Genomic DNA, 16,821 nt, shown 5'->3' on the forward strand with positions numbered 1-16,821 from the left:
AAGGGACTCAGAGGAATCCTCTCTCCCTATTGCTCCAGTGGGAGACAAAGGAGACTGAACAAACAGGATGTGCTGAGAGCTGCACAGAGCACTGCCCCTGCAAGATGGGCGGGTGGGATGCAGGGCTAGAATAGATGGCCTGTGAGCTGGGGCACTGGCATGTGCGGTAAATCGTGCCCAGGAGAAACAAGAAGCAGGACAAGAGGAACTGACACACTGATTCATCTGACAGCCTCTCTAGATGGTTCTTGATAGTTACTCGCTTTCAGGGTCTAGGGAGTTATATAGAATCCCTGCACTACTGGAAGACCCTGACTCTGGCCAGGATATCTGTTGATAGTTTCGAAATTAGAGAGAACTCGCCATGCCCTGTTGGGCAGGAGAGGAGTGGAACTCAGGGATCCACAGCAAGTCAGGACTGATGTGGGCTGCAAGTGGGGAAGCCCCACTGGGTGCAGCCCAGTGTTTGGGTCCTGGTGAATCCATCTGTTTCTGTCCCTGTTTCTCTCTTTTATCCCAGACTCTGATTGCTGGGCTTAGTGACTTACATCTAGTAAACTCTCTCAATCATTAACTTGAAAAAGAGTCCAAAATCATTTCAAAGAACAGGATATAGGCCCAGGGAAAACTTCAGTACTTTCTCCTCCCCTTCCCACTGTCTACATTTTTATATGGGAGAAATCAGAGATTAAAATAAATGTTCATCATGTCCAAGGGTAGGAAGCAACTTACACTGGGAGAAAGGAGGTACCCCTGGGGGTAGACTGACCCCCTCACCAATGGCAGAACCTAGTATCTGCCTCCAGTGCACCATCTTTCAGAAATACCATCACTGGTGGTTTCAACGAGGGGTGCTTAGAATATTGCCTACAGGCCCCCCTGCTTCTTACAGTTACTGGGGGATGCACCTGGCATTTTGTGGATGAGGCAGGAAGGACAAATGTCCTCCAGTACACAGGACAGTCCCACACAACTGAAGAACTACTCTAGCCTTTTTCTAAGAGCTGGCATGGCTAAGAAAGAAAAACCCAGCTAAGAATGGGTATGTGGAAAGCACAGTGAACATGCTAGTTACAAATAATTTCTGTTTATGTAAAGAGATGACATGATTGGAGCTTTACCTTAGTGTTGCCAGAGTGGAAACTGAGTGTGGGGTCCTTGGGGGAATTCTAGATGTATCAGATGGACTAACTAGGGGCAGAGGGAAACCAGCAGATACGATACAGATTTTTCTTAAAGGGAGAGACATGAAATCCATCATTCTACTCATAAGCAAATGACCCTCAAAAAGAATTTGAATTCTAGGGAGATTCTGAGCACAAGCTTGCAATGTCTTTTAGAACTTGACTTATGATTCAAGATGAACCACGGCTAGCTCTGGGGTTACCCAGCCAGAGAAGGTGGGAAAGGCAGGCCCATTAATCAACAGGTGGCAGGAGACACCCCCAGGTGAGCCAACTGTACAAAGGGAGGACATGAACCCAGATGGAGAAGAGAAAGCCAAGAAGGAAAGAAATACCTCTCGCCTCATCCCCTGGTGTGGCCACGAGACAGATCTGCTTGAGGGGAGCCTGGAGGGATGGTCTAACCCGAATTCCCTCTCAGAACCAGTGTGACTGGAGCTTGTCTAAGGAGAACTGAAATCCTTGCTCTGCCGCTCACTAGTTGTATGACCTGAAGCAAGCTACCTAAACCTGAACCTGGGTCCCTCACTTGGAAAACGGGGTTAATAGTACCTGCCCCAGAGGGTTGTTAGGGAAATAAGTGAGCATTTATTGAGCACCTTATATGTGCCAGGCCTGGTATGAGGTACCATAGTGACAGTGGTGAGAGGGCTGACAGTTTTGTGAGATCACTTATGCAGTGAGCTGAGCGCAGACACTGCCCAGCACGCAGTAGATACTCAACAAACGTCCTTAAAAATTTGTTTTCCAGTCACACAGTTATGCCATGTGAAACAAAGGAAGGATAGACAGGTAAGGCTTGGCTGAGTGGTGAAGGTTAAGCTTAGACCTGAATGACAGCAAAGATCCAGTCATGGGATCCTTGTCTCCCCGCTGCCCCCCAATCCCCTTATAACACCTACCAACCCGGCACCTGCTTGTACCAACCACTGTGCCAGGCCTTTGGACTTGATATTACATGGCGCTTTGTGTCTTCAATGCTGGTTTTACATAGGAGGGAATGTCAGTAGTTTTCAGACCTCCTCATCAGAGCAAGAGTTATTCCATGGAGAGCCTGCAAGGATGCTGGAGGAGATTTTGAGGTCATATTCCCTTCAACTGGAGCAGCCCTTCTTGGTCTGTTTTATATTCTGGCCCTCTAAGAAAGATCCACCTATTTATTGAGGGTCCTTAACGTGCCTGACACTGCTCGAGGTGCTTAGGACACACCAGTGAAAAATCAAAGACGCCTGCCCTCCAGGGCTTATATTGTAGCGAGGAAGACACACACAACGAATGGTCAACATAATGACTTATTTATTATGTTGCTTGGTGATGAGTGCTTTGGGAAAGTCAAAGTCGAGCAGGATGGGGGTAAGGAGAGCGGGCTGCAATTTAAACTGGGTAGGTCTCATGGAGAAGATGACATTTTAGCAAAAACTCAGCAGTGAGGGAGTCATGCCAATATCTGGGGAAGGAGGTGTGGGCTTCAGCTACGGGACTGTCTGGGGAAGAAGCATTCCAACAAAGCGTTCTGAGGTGCAAAGGCCCTGAGGGGAGGAAGAGCACGGAGACCCAGGTGGCTGCAGCAGCTGAGCGAGGCGGGGGGGGGGGGGGGGGGGGGGCGTGGACCATGAGATGGGACAGCACGTGGGGCTTTAAGGACAGGGGAGGGACTTTGCTTTCAGTCTGAGTGAAAAGGGAGTCACTTCAGAGTTTTGAGCAGAGGAATAGCACGATCTGATTTGTCTTGAAGCTGGAGAGCAGGTCAATGTAGTAATCCAGGTGCAGACTGCAGTGAAGGTTGGAAAACCATCCGTTCACCAACACGGTCACCCTCATGGGTCCCTTGGGCTGAAGACTGGACAGATTATTTCTGTTCCCATTTTACACACTGGGAAATTGTGACTCAGGGAGGTCACAGGGATTCTCTGAGGTCACAGAGCTGGAAGGTGGCAGTCTGGAAATTTAAGTCCTATAGCCTCCCCTGAGTTGGTCTCGGTGGATTGCTGGGTACCAGGATCTGTCTGCTCCATGGTGTCCACGTGGCTCTCTTGTATCCTTGACAACTCTTTTGACGCAGGGAAAAGACCATCTGGGACTACAGTAGTCCTCCCTAATCTGCGGGGGATGTGTTTCAAGACCTCCAGTGCCTGAACCATGGATAGTACTGAACTCTATATATAGCATACTTTTTCTTTCCTTATTAAGTTGAGAGCTTTCACCTTTTCGCTCCAAGGAAGCAATTTACGGCTCCTCTTTGGCACGTCCGAATTGCCAGCATCACTACTCTTCCACTTTGGGGCCATTATTAAGTAAAATAAGGGTCACAGGAACACAAGCATGGTGATACAGTCAATCTGATAACCCAGAAGGTTACTAAGAGACAAATGGGCAGGTAGCGTATACAGCATAGATACGCTGGACAAAGGGATGATTCACGTCCAAGTCCGGATGGAGCCGGACAGCGCAAGTTTTCATCACACTAGTCAGAACAGCATGCAATTTAAAACTTATGAACTGTTTATTTCTGGAATTTTCCTTTTAATATTTTCTGGCCATGGTTGACCATGGGTAGCTGAAACCATAGAACGTGAAACCACAGATAAGGGGGGACTACTGTATCTTGTTTTTCAAAATTAGTATTTTACTTACGTTACACATTGAAAAAACCCAGTTTTCCCTTAGGTTTTAAAGTTTACCTGACAAATCTTACTTTATTCTCTTAGAAATCGTAGATGCTCAATAAAAGCCCGTGGCTGATGTCCTCACGTTTCAAAGATCCTTTCTTTCCCGATGCCTCAACAATGCACCCAACATATTCCACCTAGTACAGCCCACTTCGTACATCCTACAGTAAATCACACCAGAAAGGAAGAGAGAGCCCTGCTGGCAGCCTGGGGTGAAGGTGTCACGGGGCCATATGGGACCGATGATGGGGGGTGGGGTCGGAGGGTGCTAGGGGGTCCAGGCCCAGAGGGCCGACTTCCTGCCAGGCCCTGTGCTGCTGAGCAGGGCACCACAGGCAGGAGATTCAAGAGGCAACTGAATGAAGGAAGAGCAGGGAATTGTTTTCCCTTCCCCTATTCCCTATCTCCCTTCTTATCCTGACTCTGGAGAAATATTTGTGAGGGCAGAGGGGCAGGCTGATTTTGTTTCTACCATGTCGGTTAACAGAGGCTCACGGGGCAGCTTTGCAGCTAAGGGCCCTCCGGTCCCTCTCCCTTTGTCTACCAACCACCTCCATAGTCTCTCTGGGTTCCTCTCCCTCTTCTCCTCGCCCCTCTGCCTCTCAGGACTCCAGTCCTCTCCTCCCTCTTCCCCCCCTCCCCTCCCCTCCGTTCTTTGGGCCTCAGAGCTCTCAGCACCTCCCCCCTCCACGTTTCCCTCCAAACCCCACGCTCTTTGTTGCTGAATTCAAGGTTCTCAATACAGTAAAGCTTTGATGATTTGCCTCAACTGAGGAGGAATGTCAGCTTAAATTAATGAAGGGTCTGAATAATAGAATTTTAAAGCAAAGTTTAGTTGCTTTCACGTTGTAAGGCATCCTTTCCAGGGTAGAAGCCTTTGCATTTGCATGCAGTAAGAGCTAACGCTGAGAAATGGGGCAATATGTCTTAGACACCCTTTTAAATGCTTCAACAGAAAAGAGCCCTTTATAATTGGCATACACTTTCTTTGACTCTGAATGTTTCTGCTCCTCAAACTTTTCATTCTTAGTGACCAACATTTCTTTTTATTACCGTGATTTTACTGGGCTTCTCACAGAGCCACAGTTTCATTTCCTGAATTCTTTATGACAGAGACATTTCCACGTTGAAAGTCTCTTTAGACATTCTTAATTTTCAATTACACGAGCAATACATGAATATGTTCATGTATAAAAACCTTAAAAATAACAAAAAAAATAAAACCTTAAAATAACAGTAAATGAAAACCTTATAAATACTAAAGTAATTTCTGTGTTTCAGCTTATAGTGCCACTTTCCTTAAGTTGGTGCTAACGCATCATCTATAACAAGCTATCCCGCACAAAACCCCCTTCTTTGGGGCCCTATCTAAAAGGGAACCACCTACATCTGACTGGGTCTTACTTGCCCTATTTCCTTACTGCCTCTCTGCCACATTCCATTCCCACGACTCTGCCAAGAATACTCACCAAGATGAATGTTAACAATTATTAAATCTAGATAAGGGTACTTGGGTGTTCATGATACTGTTTCCTCAACTCTTCTGAATGTTTAAAAATTTCGTAAGAAAAACTCACCAAATTCTAAGAACAGCAATACGGCCAAGTGACCCTTGGAAGAAAAGAGGACCAGTTCTAGTCGCCACTGTCTTCCTCCTTCTAGGGATTCCCACGCCTGCATTGGGCAAGGCTGAGCCTCATTTATAGGTATAGTAACAGAGGTAATGCATGGTGTATTTCTTAGCAATGTGCACACTTTTGTAAGCCCTTTCATGCATATTCCTTTCCTTTGGGGTATAGGTAAGGCAAATGTAGTCCCCGTTTTACAGATGAGGCAACGAAGAGGGTTAGTGATACTGCCTAATAATACCGGCTCACTTATTACTTTCTTACTAGGCAGCAGGCATTCTTCTAGGCATCGACGTGTATTAACTAATTTCGTCCTTATAACAACTCTGAGTTACATATATAACTTTCCCAAGATTACAAAGCTAGTAAGTAGTGGGCTGGAATATGAACCTGGCAATGTACTCATGACCCCGACTTCTTAAACACCTACATCCTCATGTGATGACATTACAGATGTCTTTCTAGTATTCCAAGAGTGGAAATCTGGCAGCCTCCAGGGTTCATTCAGACTGTAAATGTGCTCATTTGGCCTACACAGTATTTTGTAATTTTTGAATTAGTTTCCATAATTTAAAGATTTATTTAAAGAAAAATTTCATCTGAAAATCCAGATTTCTGGCTTCCCTTGAAAAATCAGAAGTTCTGGCAACATTAGGCTGGCATCCCACATAGTAACAATTGGCTGGAGCTGGGTCTGTGCTGCCCCTTTGGACAGGGCATACTCTTTCCACGGTGTCACAGTCCCAGCTACTCCCAATTATTGCACCTGGCCTCTTTTTGCAACTCTGTTACCTGTTTATCATGAGCAATTGAGTTTGCAACCCCTCCCTGTAAAAAACTACAACTCCAAAGAAGTATAAGGTAATATGTGCCCTGGTGCTATCAACACACTACCTAGGTCATTTATTCATCCATCTGTCTATCCATCCAACCATCCCTTCATGGATCTATCCATCCATCTGTCTTTTTACTCTGTCTCAGGTGTCCCAACCTAGCTTGGCCATTCTCAAACTGACAGCACAGAGTCTGTGCTGCCATTTCTTGACCAATATCTACTTTTCTCTCACTCAGTATTAGAAGGGCAGCATCAGAGGAGGGAAGATGATCTGTTGAGGGAAACAGCATTATGGCAGGTGTTATGGACTGAATGGTATCCCCACCCCCAAATTCATATGTTGAAGCGCTTATCCCCACTATGATGATATATGGAGATAGGGCCTTTAAAAGGAAGTAACTAAGGTTAAATTAGGTCAGAAGAGCAGGACCCTAATCCAATAAGACTGGTGTCCTTACAAGAGGAAGAGACACTAGGAGTGCACACAAAGGAAAGGCCATGTGAGGACACAGCGAGAAGGCATCCATCTGCAAACCAAGGACAAAGGTCTCAGGAGAAACCAAAGCTGGCACCTGGATCCTGGACTTCTATCTTCCAGAACTGGGAGAAAATAAATTTCTGTTGTTTAAGCTCTTCTATGGTATTCTGTTATGGCAGCTTTAGCAGATGCATACAGCAGGGGATTGTTTTCCATGTGTCCCCTGCCCACCCTTTCCACCTCCCCAGCCCCTGGCCCGTTTCCTTGGCACAGGTAATCACCTAACACCTAAGGGCATCTGGATTAGTTACTAAGAGAAGTAGCCAGCAATCCCAGTTAAGAAGGCCTATTATTTCTCCAGGGGTGTGAACCCCACCAACAGATGGGCTGGGAGGGTAGGAAAAGGGCTGGGAAGATGCCACTAAAGAATTCTACCCGTGGGATGCACTCAGGACATTTTGCTAAACCTGAAATGGGGGAGATGTTGCCTGACATTCACAGCATAAGGAGCCTTTGGAGCTGAGACGTGGGCATGAAAAGTATTAGCAAAACTCAAGTTGGCTTAAGGAACATTAAGAGTTACTGCTCCATCCAGTTAGGTGCTTGGATTTAGCAAGCTGTTTTTGTCTGGAGAGTCTGAGTTCAGGTTAAACAGGCTGATTGTCAGAATAATTACTGCAGAATTGGCTTCATCTTAAGCCTTCCTATGGGTTTCCTCCAGGTGTTCTAGTTAGAGAGGCTTATGTTATTAACACAAAGATAGGTGGTTGCTGATTAACCCCAGAGGGGCCTAGAGAACTGGGAGAAAGCCAAACTGGCTTCTGCTCCATCTTTGCATCAACTTTCAAGCTGTTAGAGTGGTAATGACTGTGGAAGGGGGATGGTTGTGCTGGAGAGAGAGGTTGGACAAACCCCAGATTGGTTCTCAGGTCCCAGGGGACAGCCAATGGCAATAGACTTCAACCCCAGACTGTAAATGAAATGAGCAGAGATCTGGAAGTGATCCAGAGGAACTGGCTCTAGAATCCCACAGCAGCAGGTTTAGAAGCACCATTGGAACCACCTTCTCTGCCATCTTAGGTTCCTAGGGAAACTCTGTAATTTTAGTCAGTAGATAAAAGTGTCAGTCATAGGACAAGGTTTGACCAATGATTTAATCAACAGTGACACACTCAGAGCTCAGGAGAGAGCAGGAAAATACAGGGTTGTTTCGATTTCCCTTTAATGAATTTCTAGCCTCATGTCCACTGAGAGGAATATGGAAATACTGAAATTTGAATGTAGATGGATGGGGTTGGGTTTTTACCACCATCTGATGAGGTATACAGGCAATGGTCTTTGATGAATAAAAGGCAAAGCTCAGTATCACAGTTCAATTCTCCTCCTAGTTCTCTGGTGTGTGAATTTAGACAAAGCACAATTTCTCTGACTCAGTTGAAATAGGGCAACACCACACGTGACCAGTCCTCCAAAAACATCACGAAGATTTGTGAAAACTGCCAATGAAGGGCTTTGTGCATCTTGGGAGGACACTACTGGCAAAGACCTTATCTAAACAGAGTCCTTCACTTGTGTTCAAAACCTTACTTTGAAGGTAAATTGTTTGGCACTTATTATTCAAGGGTCTGGGACCAGGGCTCCCTGAGGCCTGAGGATGGGGGCCGGGGAGAGGCAAGGGTCTGAGCTGGGGACTAGGGATCCCCACAGCGGTCAGAAAAAGGTCTGGGGGATTAGCAGAGCCAGAATACGTTCCCCCTCTCCTAGGTCAGGGTTCCTCAGCGGAACTTTCCCTTGCTTCTGCTGATGTCTGGTTTTGGGGAGAGGGAAATTGCTGCAAAGATTGGGAGAAAGAGCAAAGGGACTTGGTCCTGGTGGGAATGAGATTTTCTTTAGCTAAGAAAGGGTTTTATTTCCATTTCTCCTTCCATATCACACCTTCCCCAGTCTTCCTTCTATTCTCAAATACATGTTAAGACCTCTTCCTTACCACTCACTAGTCATACACCTCCGTGACTGGGTACATTTTTATTTTTTAATTAATTAATTAATTTGGTTGCACCGCGTCTCAGTTGCAGCAGGCGTGCTCCTGAGCTGTGGCTCGCGGGCTCCCCAGCTGCAGCATGTGTGCTCCTCAGCTGCAGCCAGCAGGCTCCTTAGTTGCAGCTCGCAGGCCTTAGTTGTGGCTCACCAGCTCCTTAGTTGTGGCACGCAAACTCCCAGGCGGGGCATGCGTGTGGGATCCAGCTCCCCAACCAGAGATCGAACCCTGGCCCCCTGCACTGGAAGCATGGAGCCCCAGCCAACTGCACCACCAGGGAAGTCCCTCTGATGGCGTACTTTAACAGGACGAGAGGTAGGATACTGGAGTCAGGGGTTGAGGGATGAGCAGTAATGGGGGACCAGGCTGCAACAGGGGAGATCAGGTCTATAGTGATGAGAAGGGGAGGTAGAAGCAAGAGAGTGAATGAGTATCTGTGTAGCAGTCCAGTTAAGGGTACAAAGAGCACACTCCAGTTCATCATCCATCTCACCCCCTCACGGGCCCCTCTAATGGAAGCTGCCTTGCCCACATCTGCTGCTGCTTAGGCAGCCATGCTTTCGGCCCCTCCTTCAGCCCACAGCGGACTGGCTGGCTAGTGACCAATGACGTTAACTGAGACAAAACAATAAGATGAGCCTATGCCAATCATATTCTCTCTTAGGAATTCTAACTAGGAAATACCAAGGAAAAAATCCAATGGGCTTGGAGTTGAAAGGCTGAGGTGGAGAGAGAGGAGCTCAAGAGACCAGGATGAGCCACACGCCAGCTCAAGTTTTGAATAAGCAGAACTATAGTATGTAGGGCATGTCTGCTGGGAGAGAGAGTTGCCTTGGACAGATATGCAGAGAGAAACAGTGTCTCTAAGGAAATGAATCCCTAGGGTTGCCTTTGCTCCTCAAGGCTCTCCAATTCCAGACCACCCGTATCCTTAACAACACCTGTTCCCTTTTACCTACGGTAACTGAGATTTTTCTCAATGGAAAGACCCAACTGTAACAGTTTGCACAAGTTCTGTGTAGGTAAGTTAAAATCGAATTATTATCTGAAGACATTTTCTTTGGGGAAAATGAGTAGGCTGGTTCCCTTAGCAAACATGACCTACCACCACTGTTTATTTGGAAGCATCTTGTGTACTTGAGATTAGATTTTAGGCAGGAAATGGTGTGACCTAATTTTTCCCTTTGTTATTCTGATGTCAAGGCAGGTCAAGACTATGTTTCAGTCCTAAAGAAAGGAGATCTTGGCGTCTACAAAGAACTAGTTTGGTCTAAGAAAGGGAAGTCCTTTCTAAGTTACTAAGATTCAGGTCTACAAATCTCTCTGAGGGAAGCTTTAAAACCATGAGTTTTTACCAAGTTAAAAGGAGCAGAGAGGTGTGGCAGCCATGTTGGTTCACCAGCGAGATCTCGTGAATCATTTCTCATCTCGGATTTCAGGGCTCAGGAGGGCTAAACTGGAAGGAAAACTGAGAGCAGCTCTTGTCAATATGAGACCTCATCCATTATGTCCACAGCCTCTTGGAAATGTCCCCCAGCAAGGCTGCCATCAGCACTTGACTGAAAACACATGGAAGCAGCCCACTCAGAGCAGGAATTCATTATTGGAAGAATAATAAGGGAAAGTTTTTCTTTTTCTTCTCTTTCTGCTGCTGGGAAATCTGCTTTCTGGAAAAGTCGCAGGGATTAGAGGGAATTTGAATCATGTCCGGTAACAAGGGAGGGAATGGAAGCAGAAGGGCATGTTTCCAGAAGCCTTTTCACACAAAGCATGATGGTCCTGGGCAACTCAAAGTGAGCTGTTCTATCTTAGACGTATTATTGAAATCGGGCCATGGCTCCCTTTAACCCCATTATCTTTTCCCAGAGTGATTAGTATCTGATAGCTTCAAGGGAAAAGTACCCAGAGTTAATTGGTTTTCCCTGGCTACTCCTCTTTTTCAAAAAGGTCACCTGTGGACTAAAATGGGCTGCAAAACGATTTGGTCTTCAACTCTCAACACTACCCTGTAAGTCTTTGATAGATGCCCAGTAATCTGAGGGAAAGGCACAGGGGTTGGATGTGAAAGAAGGAGACATTTGCCAGCTCCCTGGGTCTACAGTATGCAACAGACATTACAAGTGTTTGCCAATCTACGGTTCTCCTTCCATTCCAAATACAGACGAGGTTCCCAACTCCAAGGACGACATGACTGCTTGGTCATGACAAAGGTGATGTGTGTCGTTTCTTAGAGGAGGCCCTTAATCGCCAGTGCTCAACCCCCTTCTCATTCTTCCCCTCCTAATGGCAAGGGTGAAGTGCATGTTGATACTGAAACGAACTACTGAATCATCACATGGAGGACAGCCTCCCGGGAGGGTCTCTCAGACATGCACAGGCCTGGTTTTAAGTCACTGAGATTTCATGGGCTTGTTTGTTTAAGCAGCAAAACCAAGTCTGTCCTGACTTATGCCCGCTATTTATTGGTCATCTCTTCTCCCAGTTCTGTTTGGAGTTCTGGAGCACCTGTGCTGCATCTGAACCCCACCCTCATTGAAATTCAGAGAAGTAGGCAATGTGCTTTCTCTCGCACTTAGGATATTCATCTGAGAAGCGTGATGGACTGCTCCCTTCATTTGAGTAAAAGTAGCCTCTGGTGAATTCTGTAGTGGAATAAAGAAGGTCCTTTCATAGCTGTAGGACAAAAGCGATGGTGATGATATTAAAACCAAAGCTTGGGGAAAAAATGACCCTCCCAAGTGGTTCTAAGACCACGATTTTTAGGACAGAATCTGATATTTTGCACTTCCTCTTGCCTTCGTTCCCCTCCCCTCCATTACCTAATCCTCAACACCCAACTCCAAAATTCTCATGTGGCAATCCTGGTTTTGCAGGACAAACTTCTACAATCCCGTCTCTGAATAGTAACTTTGCTCACAACATACAACTAAAAGTCACTAGGCATAGAGTTAGGCAATTCTGGGTTAACCCAGAAGTGTTCATCCCGTGGGCTGATAGGGACCACACACTTCTGAATCTTCACCAGGACTGCAGCACATCAACAGAGTAGCTAGGATGCTAGTACAATTAGGGAGACAAAAGTTGGACTTTGCGTTATATGTGTATATGTACACACACACCAAGAAATTACTTCATCGCATCCAAGTTCAATAGAAGTAATTAACAACTCAAGATGCCTCACCAGCGTTCCGTGGGTGGTACCAGTCTGGCAGATTTTCAGCTCATGAATGCCACCTGTGTCTTCTTCCATGTGAATATTCCCTGGGGGCACCTTTCCTATGCATGTCTCCTCATTTTTAATAATGGTGAAAAGAGAAGGAGACAGTGATGGAACCTCTACCATATTCTCTTCAGTCACTTCTCCCATTGGAAGATCCAACCACCAGTATTGCTCTGATGATTCTTTTATTTGGAAAATATTCACTGAATTTCTATTGTGTGTACAGTATTGTGCTGAGTACTTTAGTGAGGATGACTAAGAAAGGTTGTAATAGATACGAACAGAAATACTACAGGGGTGAGTGGGGAGAGGAAGAAGCAAGATTACCTGGGTTCAAATGCACATTCCATCACTTTCTAGCAAGAGACTGAACTTTTCTTGCCTCCTTCCTCATCTGCAAAGGAGGAATGATATGAAGTCCTACCTTGCGAAACTGTGGGGAGGATCAGATAAGCAGATGCACATACAGTGTGTGTGAGACACACAGCAGCACTGAGTATTGGCACAATGCAAAGACAGTGCTGGTCCTGTCCTGGCAGCATGGTTCGTGGTGAAACACCTTGGAGTAGTAGGAGAGCACAGGGACTGATTTGTCTGTCAATCACTGGGGGGTAGAGCACTGTCTTACTGTTTCCTGGGGTCAAAAAAAGGCCTCAAGTAGGAAGCCATTTAATCTTTGACATCTGGGACCAAGATATGTTTTCCTCGTACCTTTCTCAGACACTCCTGAGTGCCCACTTTCATGTGTGAACTGCTTAGCTTTTCTTTCTTGGTGGACAGTGAAAGTGCAGAGAGACTGAACTAATAGTTTCAGGGAACAAAATATCTTTCTCAACTTTCGTAATCGTCCCTGGCTGTTTGAAAATAGCCAATTCATATTCAAGAATTCACAGGAAATGTACATTGAATCAGCTACAAAAACTCAGCTTGGTTTTCACAAATGTTCTATTGAAGACCACAGGCTCTCCAAAGGCACCTCACTCAGCGAGACAAATGACCACAGTCTGGAAACTCTGTATCCTCCACCTCTTCCAGGTCCATCAAAATCTTTCTCGCCCTCCAATGCCCAGCGCCTTGTTTGCTCTCCAGGAATACCTTCCTTGATTCACTCCAGCTGGATAAAACGTTCCTCCTTTGGCCCTTGCAGCCTGTGGCTTGGGCGTACATCTATAATGTTAACTTTTATTCTGCTTTATATTATAGTTAGGAGTACACGAGTCTTTTCCATTCCTTGTAATACACATAGCCTATTTTTTGATCTTTGCCTTAGCATTTGGTATGTAGTCAACAAACACTGAGTTGTTAAAGGATTTTGTCATCCAACCATTCTTCACCGATTGGGTACTTACTCTGTGCACAGCACTCTGTTGGGCATTGGTAGCAGACATGAGATAGGACAAGACTTGATTTTAGCATCCAAGGCATTTAAAAACCTCTGAAGGGGAGCAGATACAAAGTGACTCTACAGAGGGCAGCTTGAGTGTCACCAACAATTTGGGTAAAAGAGGTCCCAGGGCCAAAGGCTGGGAAGCTCTGATGCCTGGCTTTGAAGGGGCTAAAGCCCACAGCCTTGAAGCTTTGGTTGGAAACCTCATGGAAGAAGGAGGGGGTAGGCTGGGTGTTCTGCTAGGAATGACTAAATTATCCTATGGGTCACCAGTTGATTTATTTGCTAATTGACTGGCCCAGCCTTGGGCTTTGGATCTAAAGAAATCATTTCATCCTTTATTAAATACTGCAGGAATCTCACTCTTTGTTCTGCAGGGCTCTACACAATGTACCAGTGAAACTTGAATTTACACCACAATAGGTGTACCACTAATGACCTTCCAAATGCCACTAATACCATACATGTCCCGCTTCTCAGTTGGATCCGAACCTGTCAGTGAATTCTGAGCCCATCGACCTCCCTCTGACAAAAGAGCAGACCCTCATGCCCATGCCCGCCCCCAGCCTCCCCCATCTTTCCATGGTTTCACTTCTCAATCAGTTACTCTTTGGAGACCCCAATTCCTTTACACCTACTCTTTTTGTTTAGTGGACAATATACTTTATTCGGAAATGTTCCCTCCTGTAATTACAAATCCTGTTAGTCATCCTCTTCCTCTCCGCAGGGGGATTGTGGGCTTTCATTAATTAATGTGGTTAAACCGCTTTGAGGTGCCTGGTTGAAAGGTGCTATATAAGTGCAAATTATTATTATTATGGCTGTTGCCATCCCATGGCGGCAAAGCCTACAGCCCCAAGCATCTAGAGACCCGAACAAAGGCCTCTTCATCTTCACCTTCCCTGTTAGGTCTGAGATGGCTGGCTCAATGGTAAGGAGGGGGGGTGCAAATCTGTTACCATCTCAACAGCAATCAACTAATTAATCCCCATTATGTTGGCTTCCGTTTCCTTCTTCCAAGCAGCCCGGTCCTGTTTCATTTCACAAATCACGCCCCCATCAGCTCTAGACAAAGGTCATAGTGTCCCTATGGCCTCTGTTGGTCTAAAGGAAAAAAAAAAAAAAAAAAAGAGAGGGAGAGAAAGAATGTTTGAAAAACCGTTGCTGTCATGAAATGCACTAACTTCTCACTAGCAGTCTAAATAAACCTCTCCTTCCCACGGCAGCCCTCTTACACACATACCTGTCTATTACCCAGGGAGCCAATGGCTTTGCAAACCTGAGACACCCAGAAACTCAGCACAGGTGTGGGTTAAGGCCCCACAGCCCTGGCTTGACTGCCGATAGCTACAGACAAAAGGGGAGCCTTTCTGGGCTGGGTGGGAAGAGGTCACCCAGAGAAGCGGGAGCCCCTCTTCAGCTTCCTCTACCACCCCCCCAGGTTTCCCCTGAGAAAGCCAGCTGCCATCTGTAGCCAGGAAGCCCTCACAAAGACCAGGGGTGGGGGGCATGATTTAGATGTTTTGTGCTACACCTAGCGCACCCCAGCCCTTAGCAAATGCTCGGGGCTTCCACTACGATGGGAGCCATTGAAAGCAGCCCTGTGGGGGGACTTGGCCTCTCGAGGGGATTCTGCTGACCAAAATGCTCCTTACAAGGTTGTGCCTCAGACCCTTTGTTAGCGTGGACGTGGGTGAGCCCAGGGGGCCATGTCTTCATCTGCCTCCATTTATCCTCCCTATTGAAGGGCTCCTTCAGGACATTGGTCATTCTCTGTGGGAAGTGATTTGGAGAGCAACAAAAGAACTTGGGCCCTTTGCGGGGGCCTTCAGAATTCAGTAAACATCTGGACACGGAAGGCCAGGTTCTCAAGCAGTCTAGCTGGGGAGATGTCAAAAGAGAGAAAAAGCTGTGTGTGCAACGCAAGCTTTTAGTCCTCTGGCAACATTTGTTGTCGAAAAACACAGACGCCCCAGTAGGTAGATAGGAAGATTTTTCAGAAGCTCCTCTATTTGTCGGTTTTTGTGAGCGCAGTGCACTATTTGTCAGTGCTCGTGGCATGTGTGAGGAAACTGAAGTTTCTCATGGCTACGGAGTAGCATGTGACGGATCTTCTGATTCTGTACGGACTGTGAATAACCCAAGGTTGCATAAGCCTGTCCTGGGAATTGTTGTTAAGCGTTTCTGTTATCCTTGAGATTTGTAAACCACTTTCTAGTCAAGGTGATTTGTTGGCTTCTCATCATGAGCACATTTTAATTGACAAAAAAATGAAGTACCGAGGCTGAGTGATTTACACTTCATCACACGATAAACTTCAGGATCTGAACTCTTGACTCTCAATGTTCCCTTTATTGTTGAATCAATCCATTTAGAACACATTAGTCAGCATGATTCAACATTAGTCACATGGCACTAATCAGCATTCCACAGCGCGCCCAAATCTATCCTCAAACAGCAAAAGAAACTGGCTTCTGTCAGGAGACAATGGAATGCCATTTTCGTCAGTATTCAGGAGCTGACATCCAGTTCAAGTACCATGTCCTCTCAGGAACCTTCCTCAGTCATCCTAGATGGAATGAGTCTATTTCCTCTGTCCTTTCAAATCCCATTGTTTGAACCTTGATAATAGGTGTGGCAGTTTGCTTTTGATTGCATATTTTGTTTTTGAGCTAACTAGATTGTGAGCTACTAAAAACAAGGGACCTTTTTTTTTTTTCAGCCTATCTCGTCAGAGCACCATGGTTTACAAAGGATAGATGCTTGAGAAATACCTGCTTAACTGAACTCACTGAAATGGAGCTTAAGTCATATTCCAGAAAGAACTCCAAGTCCTTTTGGAAGAGGTCTTCAAAGAAAATCAACAACCTGAATTGATTTAACTTCTTTTGATATTATTACCTGGGCATTTTCACAAATGCAAACTGTTAATTGTTAAAGATAGCCAAATGGCTTCCTGGTTCTAAAAGAGGAGTGTGGATCTAGTCTAACTACAGTCCAGGCCTTGGAATAAAGTTGTTCTCTTTTCCAAGTGACATTTTATTCCATGGCTTTTGTTTGTTTGTTTTTTGCTTTTTTTTGTTTTTTTAAGTGGAGACAGGAGAAAACGTTTTGGAAAAAAAATGTGTTTAGTCTCTGACTCTGGAACCAAATTTATACCCTGCCTTGTGCTATAAGCACTAGTAGCCCTTGTTCAAGTATCTTTCTTGAATAGGGCACAATAGCGAAACACGTACTAAGTTTCTGCTTGACAGAGATTCTGTCTTGGGAGGGGGAACAAGATTTCTGGGTGCTGATCTTTGGTGGCATTACTGACTGTGATACTCTACTCCTCTGCCCTAGACTCTACCAAAGAAGGTCCTGATAGCATTTTAAATATATA

At 45.7% G+C, this 16,821-nt stretch overlaps 1 protein-coding gene across 1 annotated transcript in view; it reads right to left on the reverse strand.

Annotated features, from left to right (window-relative positions):
• Positions 1-14,054: 14,054 nt before the first annotated feature.
• The window catches only part of RAD51B (RAD51 paralog B), a 610,290-nt gene continuing 607,523 nt past the window's right edge, over positions 14,055-16,821 (reverse strand). The window contains exon 11 of the mRNA XM_060140648.1: positions 14,055-14,543. Coding sequence (XP_059996631.1) covers positions 14,527-14,543 — 17 coding nt within the window. The 3' untranslated portion in view covers positions 14,055-14,526. The remainder of the gene's footprint in view (positions 14,544-16,821) is intronic.

This window comes from Lagenorhynchus albirostris, chromosome 1, assembly GCF_949774975.1.
Source record: "Lagenorhynchus albirostris chromosome 1, mLagAlb1.1, whole genome shotgun sequence".
Taxonomy (NCBI): domain Eukaryota; kingdom Metazoa; phylum Chordata; class Mammalia; order Artiodactyla; family Delphinidae; genus Lagenorhynchus; species Lagenorhynchus albirostris.